Raw genomic sequence first — 11,478 nt, forward strand, 5'->3', positions numbered from 1 at the left:
TCCAGAGACAATCTTTGATCCAAACGCTCCGGTGCAGCTGGAGTTTAAACAACAGCAGTAACTTCAGGCTCTGCGGCTAAAGCTAAAGCCCATGTGTTTCTTGTTGTCACTGCTTTTCTATTTGTCTAAGAGTCTAGTTTCTTATTCAGTCCTGGTTTAGTCCTGGTTTAGTCCTGGTTTAGTCCTGGTTCAGACGCGGCTCTGCCATCTTTGATAATGACTGAAGTGTGAGTAAGTTACAGTTTTGCTTCTACATTTGTGCTGAAGCTGCTCATGAGTTCAGGCTTTTTTGGACTCACTGTGGATCATTTATTGACGTTTGGAGAGAAAAAGCACCGAAAATTAGCACCAAAAAAACAACGTTTTTCGATACCGCCCCCTACCGGAGCTTTTCGGTCGGTACCAAGTAGGAACCGTTTAACAGTACCCAGCCCTGGTGTGGAGCTTCATGTCCGAGTATCATAAAGACAAAACGATGCTTCTTCAGTGTCCGACATCAGGTTCTCACGTGCATTCACTCAAATACTGACAGGTTTGGTATCCACGTGTAGCACGAAAGGCTCTTTAATCCAAATGTGTTCATGTCCTAGAGAAATGTGTTGACGTTTTTTTTTCTAATATCTAAATCCTGTCTGAATTATTGAGCTTTGAACCCAAAAAAACAAGGCAAAGTTTGAGTTTTTATAGATTTTTTTTGTTTTGTGATTAGCTTTTTCAAAAACTAAACAAGATCCAAAATCCATTTGAAATAAGCTTTGTTACTAATATGTCACAAAATAAAACCATCCATTTAATCTGCTCTTTTTATTATTTAGACGTTGTCGTCGGCCATTTTTATGAATGAAATGTCTCATTTTTAGAGAAAATGGCAGAAAACTTGCAATACATCTTATTCCTTTATCCTTAAATCATTTTCCTTCCATCTTTTAGACCCGTTTTGACAAAGAACTCATGGCTTTGCTGCTCCACATGAACTGATCTGTTGTATTTTGTTGCAGAAATGTAGAATTTATCCAATAAAGATATAAAGAGATAATATCCCGGTTTGTTTTGCCTTTTCTGTAGCGGAAACACTTTGAGCTCAGACACTGGGAGGGTTTGACAGTTACACGTCTCTCACGCTGAGGGCACAGGGTTCTTTCTCCGGACCCTCTGTGTGGAGCTACTCTAGTTTCTCCTACCACTAAAACATGTACAATAGGTGAATCCTCCAGCCATGTTGATGATGCTAAAAAAAAAAACTCTTTACTGTGGCATAAGACGTTTTAAATCTTTATTTCATTTTATTAGGAGAAGCAGGTCTTTATTGAAAGTTCTTAATAATGTTATTAACCCCTTAACTCCCACCTGAACCGAGCACATTTACTCCAGTTTGGCTTTACCCCAATCCAAAAGCTTCTGGAAAAAAGCTGTGAAAAGCAACAAAACTGAGACGAAAACAATGATGGAAATGTGACAAAAAAGTGACGAAAACATTGACAAAAAAGTGAGAAAAAAGGACCAAAAAAAGGACAAAAAAGTTACAAAAATGAGTTGAACACCCAGCAAAAAAATTATGGAAAAAATCATAACATGAGGAAAAAGATCCTCTCGGTTCAGGCGGGAGTTAAGAGGTTAATGTGCAATATGAAGCTAAAATGTAATGACTGCGATGTAATTCTGTACAGTACTCTAAATACTCCTTAATGAAATTGTGACTGTACCAGAATACAGCTGCTTTAAAGGAGTATTCTAAATATTCTAAACACATGTGTTTAGTATTTAGTTACCACTAAGAGAAGAGATAAAATAAGCTTATGCTGATGTACAGAAATTCACTCACTCACACGGGAGGGGGTGAAGTGTCTTGCCCAAGAACACAACAACAGAACCACTGTCGCCCTGACTCGATGACATCAGATTTAACCTCTAACCTCTTAACTCCCGCCTGAACCGGGAATTTTTTCCGTCAATTTCTTGTGACATTTTTGCCACTTTTTCATCCATTTTTCGTCACTTTTTTGTCAATGTTTTCTCACTTTTTTGTCACATTTCCATCATTGTTTTCGTCTCAGTTTTGTTGCCATTTTCACAGCTTTTTTCCAGAAGCTTTTGGATTGGGGTAAAGCCAAACTGGAGAAAATGTGCTCGGTTCAGGTGGGAGTTAAGGGGTTATACAAAGACTAAAGCAGAATGAGTCCTGTTCTCATGGACCTGTCGTTACACGTTTTGTCCACAAAGCGGCGCTGTTGGACCGTTAAAAGTACAAACTGAACAATAACAAACGGCTCACGTGAAACCAAATGTGTCATCGAAAAATGTTACATCAACAATGAACAGTTTCTCATCAAAATCAAAACGTCAAACCTCGCGTGAACGCAGCGAGAGGACGCGCATGCGCAGAGGTCAAACCCGGAAGAGACCTTGGAAGGTTAGCTCGGAGCTAAAGCTAAAGCTAACAACAACAACAACAGCAGCAGTTTGTAGAAATGTCTTTGGGCCAAACGCGGCTCAGAGCGGGTGAGTCTCCGAGTCTCTGAGGTTTATTCTAACGAAGAAGTCTCTGTTTCAGGGTTTATCCTCTACAAAAAACATGTTTATAACAACAGTTTATCCCGAACACATCCTTCTGCTGATCTGTACTGGCTCTGATAGTTTATGCTGGTGTTTATACTTGTGCTTTAATATCCTGTTTTTCTTCTGAATGTGTTTATGTAAAACAAGGGTTCTCGGGACCTCCTTCTGTAAACTGTGATGAACGTTTATAACAATGTAAGCTGCAAAACATTATAAATCTGGTTTAATGATGAGTTTGGATGCTGTAGTTTTGATATTTGGTTCAAAAATACGTCAAATTCAATGTCAGAAAACAAAACGGCATCTTGCGAACCCCACTTTGGGAACCCCTGGTTTGATCATTCATCCTCAGCTGCTAAAGAGCTGTTCACTACATGATCACGCACTTTTTGTTTTATGATTGTGTGATAAACTGAATGCAAACAGCAGGTTTAACCCCTTAACTCCCACCTGAACCGAGCACATTTTCTCCAGTTTGGCTTTACCCCCAGTCCAAAAGCTTCTGGAAAAAAGGTGTGAAAAAGCAACAAAACTGAGACGAAAACAATGATGGAAATGTGACAAAAAAGTGAGAAAACATTGGCAAAAAAGTGACGAGAAATGGATGAAAAAGTGACAAAAATGTGACAAAAAATGACAAAAATGTGACAAAAAAGTGACAAAAATGTGACAAAATTTGACAAAAAAATGACAAAATAGCAACAAAACTGAGACGAAAACATTGATGAAAAAATGACAAAAATGTGACAAAAAATGACAAAAATGTGACAAAAAAAATACACAAATGTGACAAAATTTTACAAAAAAATGACAAAAAAGTTTCAAAAATGAGTTAAATACCCAACAAAAAAATTATGGAAAAAAAATCTGATGATTTGAGGAAAAAGATCCTCTCGGTTCAGGCGGGAGTTAAGAGGTTAAGAACGAGGGTGAACGTTCAAAAGCCGTTATTTTTTCTGCACTGAAACGTCTCTTTCATAATGATTTATTTGTTTATTGTAATTGTAATGTTGTAAAAAAAAAACCTCCTGGAGCCTCCACCTTAACGTGGTGGAGGAGTCTGAGCCCGAATGATCCTGGAGCTCTGTTATCGGGTCTTGGTGCCCCTGTAGGGTCTCCCAGGGCAAACAGGTCCTCGGTGGCGGGTCAGACAGAGAGCGGTTCAGAAGCTCCTTATGAGAGACCAACAGGCCTGGTTAGAACCATGAGGCCGTCCTTCTGTGGACCCACCACCTGCAGGGGGCGCTCCCACGGAAACGGACAAGAAGATGGATGGAATGTTGGGATAATGATGAGTACATGTCCTTAATGGAGGGGAGAGCGGCTCTGCAGATCTTCTCCACTGCTCTCACGATGCGTTAGAGGCTCCTTCAGCAGGAGGCAGTGCTGGCGCCACACGGTGATGGAGCTGGTCAGGATGCTCTCTATAGTCCGTCCTAGAAGCCTGCTTTATACTGAGTTACCCATGATCCCGACTTCACTCCCGCCCCGCTCCAAAGTGTGAGACTCCTGCTTCAGCCTTCAGGCTCGACCGAACCAGAGCCAGTGTGAAAGCATCCTTAACCCCTTAACTCCCACCTGAACCGAGCACATTTACTCCAGTTTGGCTTTACCCCAATCCAAAAGCTTCTGGAAAAAAGCTGTGAAAATAGCAACAAAACTGAGATGAAAACAATGATGGAAATGTGACAAAAAAGTGACGAAAAATTGATGAAAAATTGACGAAAAAATGACAAAAATGTGACCAAAAAAAATACAAAAATGTGACAAAAAACAAAAACAAAAATTTGCTAAAAATTTGACAAAAAAATGACAAAAAAAGTAAAAAATAAAATAAAAAATGAGTTGAATACCCCACAAAAAATTATGACGTGAGGAAAAAGATCCTCTCGGTTCAGGCAGGAGTTAAGAGGTTAAATTCCTTTTTTGTTTGACTGTATTTTGTTCTCCACTGTCTCCTGCAGGTGTCCAGTCGCCCTCGCTGAGTCCAGGCCTCGGTCTGAAGCTGGAAACCCCAGAGACTCCACAGATTAAAGAGGAGCCAGAGGAGCAGAGCGTCAAACAGGAGGAGGAGCAGCTGCCAGTGTAGGCTCCACCGCTTTAAACACATCACACTCGCATCACACTTTTAAATCTATGTTTTTGATCCTCTTTCAGGTCTGTCCCGGAGTACATCACTGTTTGTGTGAAGAGCGAAGAGGGAGAGGACAGTTCGGAGACTGAGGGACAAACCGAGCACTCGTCTGACACTGACAACGACGACGACTGGGAACAATGCAGCCGCTCTACTGCACAAAGCACACGCCTGTTCCCCAAATACAAGTTCACAGCAGAGACCAGCGCCCCTGTCAAAGACGAGGACCTGTCAGGAGCTGAAGGAGCCGAAGGGACGGAGCTCCAGTGCCCGTTCTGTGAAAAGACACATTTGAATCAACAGGATTTACAAACACACGTCCGAGTGCACACAGGAGAGAGACCCTACAGCTGCTCAGTCTGTAGAAAGACATACACTCAACAGTCTAGTCTCCGAAAGCATGAGGGGAAACACTGTGGTGCCGCTAATGGAGCTGAGAGGCGGCACCAGTGCTCAGTTTGTCAAAAGACATTTGGAACAAAACAGATTTTACAAAAACACAGCAGAGTTCACACAGGAGAGAGACCTTACAGCTGCTCGCTCTGCACTAAGACCTTTGCCCACACGGATTCCCTGGTTCTACACACGAGGACACACACCGGAGAAAGGCCTTACTCCTGTTCAATCTGTGAGAAAGACTTCGCCTTTTCTTCTGCTTTTAAGATCCATCAGAGGAAACACGCGGGAGCCGCCGACGGCGCCGACGAGGAGAAGAAGCACCAGTGCTCCGTGTGCGGGAAGCGATTCAGGACGAAGTACAAGCTGCAGACGCACACCCGAGTGCACACGGGCGAGAGACCCTACGGCTGCTCACTCTGCGCGAAGACGTACAAGCAGCAGGGGGCGCGAGACACCCACATGAGGACTCACACCGGCGAGAAGCCCTACACCTGCTCCGTCTGCGAGAGGACGTTCGCCCAGAAGCCTCACCTGGACGTCCACATGAGGAGCCACACGGGGGAGAAGCCTTACAGCTGCTCCATGTGCAACAAAGCCTACACGGACAGTTCCACGCTGAAGAAACACGAGCAGACTCACAGGAGGCAGACCCTGTAGCCGCCGGGGCTCAAAGCAAAGGAGGCGGGGTTTACGGTGCGTTACAGGCCCCTCCCACTTGGAAAAATGCTCAGTTTAGTTTATTTGAGCAACAGATGCATACAGGTATAGTATACATATAACATACAGAAGTTTTCACAATATAAGAGGTATTAGTGCTGCTCAAAGGGAGTAGGAAGAAGTTAGTTATAACTTATGAGGCCCGACCCCTCCTTTCACTTACACAACTTAAACTACTGCTCACGGCACAAGCATTTTTAATGTAGGCTTTAACCTCTTAACTCCCGCCTGAACCGAGAGGATCTTTTTCCTCACGTCATCAGATTTTTTTCCCATCATTTTTTTGCTGGGTATTAGGCGATTTTTGTCACATTGCACATTCTGGACATCACATAATAAATCCGGATTCATAACATATGTCTCGTTATCGGATCAAAAATAACAAAGACAATTCATAGTTCAGGAACAGATGATTAAGCTCTTAACTCCCACCTGAACGGATAACATTTTCTCCAGTTTGGCTTTACCCTAATCAAAAAGCTTCTTGGGGAAAAAAGCACCAAAACAGCCACAAAAAATGAGAAGAAAACAAGGATGTAAACGCAACAAAAAAGAGACAAAAATTCAACAAAAATGTGACAAAAATTCAACAAAAATGTGACAAAAAAAAAGAAAAAAACATACAAAAGGTGACACAACAGAGCAACAACGCGAGGAAAAAGATCAGTTTTGTGGGTCTTAGCTTTCAAATGAGGTGTCACACAGGCCTATATAATGGCCAAAGAGGACAGAATGCAGTTGGTTTAGGCGGGTGGTAAGAGGTTAATTTATCAGAGTTTTGCAGACTTTTCCAGTATTTGCTTTCTGTACACTATTTTAAATTGTACTACAGTTGAATGCATTTTTAAATCCTCTTCTAAGGTGTTCCAGAGGTCGACTCCACTTCGTGTAACAGACAGACTTTTTTGTGTTGTGGGGGAATATTTTTTTTTAAGATTCATATTCCTTCTTAGGTTATAGCCCCATCACAGTCCTAAAACATTATTTTAATGTTTGCAGGGAGTAAACTGTTTTTGGCTTTGAAGGCAAGGCAAGTTTATTTGTAGAGCACAATTCATACATACACAAGGCAATTCAAAGTGCTTCACAGTTAAAGCAGCATAAAATATAAGAAAAACAAATACAATCAAAAAAAACATCAACATAAAATTAATCAATAACAGTAAGAGGCAAGAGAGCAGATTAAACACTTTCAGTTAAATGCATTTTTAAGTCTTGTTTTGACACACTCTGTCTTGAGCAAAAGAAAACAACTAGGGCAGTTTTTAATTGCACCAATATGTGAATTTGAGAATCTGCGACTGTACAAATAGTGGGTTGGTGAGCTCCCTATATCCGACTGTGTGGATAATTCATAAGGCCTTGTTTTGTAATTTATATAAAACATCAGTATTGCTTTTAGACATGTTCCCCCAGATTTCCACACAGTAGGTCAGGTAAGGTACAAGAGAACTGTACATGATATGGAATGATTGCTTTTCAAAGAAATGTCTCGCTCTGCCCATTAAAGACACGGTTTTTGCCATTTTGGCGGAACCTGAGATCAGAAGCTCCACAATTCTGATCGGTGACATTTATCGCTCAAATACAGAGACAGAAGAAGAAAATCATTCACAGCGTCTTGATGTTCCGTTACTGCAGTCGTCCAAACCTCGATTGCGATTTGATATCGATTAACCTCTTCACTCCCGCCTGAACCGAGAGGATCTTTTTCCTCACGTCATCAGATTTTTTTTCAACTCATTTTTGCAACTTTTTTGTCTTTTTTTTTGTCACATTTTGTCACATTTTTGTCCCTTTTTTGTAATTTTTTCATCAATTTTTTATCATATTTTTGTCACTTTTTTGTCAATTTTTTTTTATCACATTTTTATTCACATTTTTGTAATTTTTTTGTCACATTTTCGTCATTTTTTCGTCAATTTTTTATCACATTTTTGTCATTTTTTTGGTCAAATTTTTGTCAATTTCTTGTGACATTTTTGTGACATTTTTTCCACTTTTTCATCAATTTTTCGTCAATTTTTTGTCACATTTCCATAATTGTTTTCGTCTCAGTTTTGTTGCTTTTTCACAGCTTTTTTCCAGAAGCTTTTGGACTGGGGTAAAGCCAAACTGGAGAAAATGTGCTCGGTTCAGGCGGGAGGTCAGACGAGATGAAGACAGCAATAGCGCCCCCCAGTGGAGGAGTGTAGTTAATGTTAAAACTATAACAAAAAATAACTGTTGTAGCATTCACTGTTTGTTTGAATACGACTTTATTCGCTCTGAGGTCAGAAATCCCCATGTTCGCACCATGACTCGGGCAGTGCAGTCTCGGCCTCCTCTGGGCTGAGGGATGGGGGTTCACGGGCAGTGCAGTCTCGGCCTCCTCTGGGCTGAGGGATGGGGGTTCACGGGCAGTGCAGTCTCGGCCTCCTCTGGGCTGAGGGATGGGGGTTCACGGCTCTGTGTAACTTTTACATAGATCATTGTCAGATCAAATGAAGTCTGTGTAACTGGTGATCCTGAACTGAAGTATTTCACAAACACAGACCATTTCCCGGTCTCTCTTTCCGAGTCTCGCTGGGTCTTGAGAACTGTTGGATATTATTATGGATATAAAGTTTTAAAGGGTGTTTTTGATTCTGCTAGTCCAAAGGGGACGAGGACTTTTCTCATTATCTGACCAAACGCTGAGGGAGTCATTTATAAAGGCAGGGGCGAAATAACAGAATGAAACGTGCTGGTTTGTGAACATGTTGCACTTAACCTCTTACCACCCGCCTGAACCAAGTGCTCTCTGTCCTCTTTGGCCATTATATAGGTCTGTGTAACACCTCATTTGAAAGCTAAGACCCACAAAACGGATCTTTTTCCTCGCGTTATTGCTGTGTTGTGTCACATTTTTGTTGAATTTTTGTCACATTTTTGTAGAATTTTTGTCACTTTTTTGGTTGAGTTTTTGTCTTTTTTTGTCTTTTTTTGTCACTTTTTTGTTGAATTTTTGCCACTTTTTTGTTGAATTTTTGCCACTTTTTTGTTGAGTTTTTGTCAGTTTTTTGTTGCGTTTACATCCTTGTTTTCTTCTAATTTTTTGTGGCTATTTTGGTGCTTTTTTCCCAAGAAGCTTTTTGATTAGGGTAAAGCCAAACTGGAGAAAATGGGATCCGTTCAGGTGGGAGTTAAGAGGTTAACTTACCTTTCGGCGTTGCCTCCAGAACAAGGGCCCCAAGTCTCATATGTAAATAGGACAATGTGAGTAAAAAAGTAACTGACTTTGTACATGAGCAAACACTTGATAAAGGAGGGTTTTGTGGCCACTGTCGGTGAACAGGTTCAAACGAGGAGTTTAGGAACATCCCATGTTCAGATGTTGTTCAGCACAGACTGTGCACATCTGTACATTTGGAGATGTTGTTGCCCCAATGAGGGAAAAACATGCCTTTTGAGGAAATGGCCCTTGAAATGATGATTTCCCATTTATATCTACGGAGAAATAAGAATATACTGATTGTGTATTAAGAATCCTTTTGAAAATGCTTGTTTTCTCAGGCTTGTGTTTATAGTTTTGAAATGTAATGTTCAGATTTATAAACGGTTTAAATGACTCTAAACTTTCACTGTGCGTTACAGTCGTCTCTGAGGGAACATGGTGTCTTTGATCATTTATCTGTTTTGTTTTGTTTGTGTTTGAACCTAGAGTCTGACAGAGGATGATGAGGATGATGATGTAATTAAGTATTGACAATTATTGTTTTACTCAGAAACCAATGAATCTCACAGAAGAGGAGCCAGCGCTGGATGAGAGGTTAAAGTTGAGCCCATAGAGAGCAGTGACGCCTCTGTTTGCACTTTGTAAATAACTGTGTTTATTTCATCATATCTACCTGTTTTTTTTGGATTAAAAGTCTGAAGATGACACTTCATGGACCTCACCTTCAAATCCAATGACTCGCTGGTTTATTCTCAAGAAGCTTCTCACAGAAGGTTTCAGGACACACATAAGAAACTGAAATAAACTCACATGAGTAAAGATTTGACAAAAAAGTGATGAAAAATTGATGAAAAAGTGGCAAAATGTGACCAAAAAAAATGTGACAAAAAATTACAAAAAAAGACAAAAAATATATATAAAGTTATAAAGAGTGTTTTTGATTCTGCTGGACCAAAGGGGACGAGGACCTCTCTCATGATCTGACCAAACGCTGAGGGAGTCATTTATAAAGGCAGGGGCGAAATAACAGAATAAAACGTGCAGGTGATTTCCCATTTATATCTACGGAGAAATAAGAATATAATGATTGTGTATTAAGAATCCTTTTCAAAATGCTTGTTTTCTCAGGCTTGTGTTTATATTTTTGAAATGTAATGTACAGATTTATAAATGGTTTAAATTACTCTAAACTTTCACTGTACGTTACAGTCGTCTCTGAGGGAACATGGTGTCTTTGATCATTTATCTGTTTTGTTTGTGTTTGAACCTAGAGTCTGACAGAGGAGGATGAGGAGGATGATGATGATGATGATGATGATGATGATGATGATGATGATGAGGATGAGGATGAGGATGAGGATGAGGATGAGGATGAGGATGAGGAGGATGATGATGATGATGATGATGATGATGATGATGATGATGATGATGATGATGATGATGATGATGATGATGATTGATGATGATTGATGATGATTGATGATGATTGATGATGATTGATGATGATGATGATGATGATATTAAGTATTGACAATAATTGTTTTACTCACAAACCCATGAATCTCACAGAAGAGGAGCCAGCGCTGGATGAGAGGTTAAAGTTGAGCCCATAGAGAGCAGTGACGCCTCTGTTTGCACTTTGTAAATAACTGTGTTTATTTCATCATATCTACCTGTTTTTTTTGGATTAAAAGTCTGAAGATGACACTTCATGGACCTCACCTTCAGATCCAATGACTCGCTGGTTTTATTCTCAAGAAGCTTCTCACAGAAGGTTTCAGGACACACATAAGAAACTGAAATAAACTCACATGAGTAAAGATTTGACAGCAAAATGTGACAAAAAAATGAACCAAAAAAATTACAAAAAAATGACAAAAAATGTGACAAAAATGTGTTCAAAATTGACGAAAAAATAACACAAATTTGACAAAAAATGACAAAAAAGTTACAAAAATGAGTTGAATACCCAACAAAAAAATGATGGAAAAAAAATCTGATAACATGAGGAAAAAGATCCTCTCGGTTCAGGCGGGAGTTAAGAGGTTAAATGAAGCTAAAATATAAAATTATGTTTTAAAACGTACAACCAATGGAAATATGTTAAATCAATGTTTACTGAAATTTTGATAAAGAATCTTGAATATTTAAAAAGTTCTGGTCATTTCACACTGACCTCGTTTCGTTTCAATGGAAGGGGCGGGGACTGAAGACAGATGCTGATTTTGAACTAGAAACCGCTGTAACCTTCTTCATACTGAACATACACACACACATTTCACTGCAGATTGTTGGGTTTTACTGCATCTTTCCACTTCAACTATTCACTTGCCTTTCTATTGAATTTGAACATTTTATCCACATACCTAATTTATACGTAAGCTACAGCCCCGCGTTTACGTGCACGTGGGAGCCAATCAGGGATTTCGCGACACCTGCCGCACACGGTGACTCCGGTGCAAGTACTGCAGTATTT

General features: G+C 40.1%; 2 protein-coding genes across 2 annotated transcripts in view; both read left to right on the forward strand.

Moving 5' to 3' along the window:
• LOC306975098 (uncharacterized protein) overlaps positions 1-11,478 on the forward strand; it is a gene marked incomplete at both ends in the record, with an annotated part of 221,666 nt that overhangs the window by 24,519 nt on the left and 185,669 nt on the right. The window lies entirely within an intron of this gene.
• LOC306974455 (uncharacterized protein) lies at positions 2,364-5,749 on the forward strand. Its single transcript, XM_079571706.1, has 3 exons — positions 2,364-2,499; positions 4,521-4,641; positions 4,714-5,749. Exons 1-3 carry the CDS (start codon positions 2,469-2,471, stop codon positions 5,744-5,746), a joined length of 1,185 nt encoding a protein of 394 aa, XP_079427832.1. The 5' UTR covers positions 2,364-2,468; the 3' UTR covers positions 5,747-5,749.

This window comes from Gobius niger, assembly GCF_951799975.1.
Source record: "Gobius niger genome assembly, chromosome: 15".
Taxonomy (NCBI): Eukaryota; Metazoa; Chordata; class Actinopteri; order Gobiiformes; family Gobiidae; genus Gobius; species Gobius niger.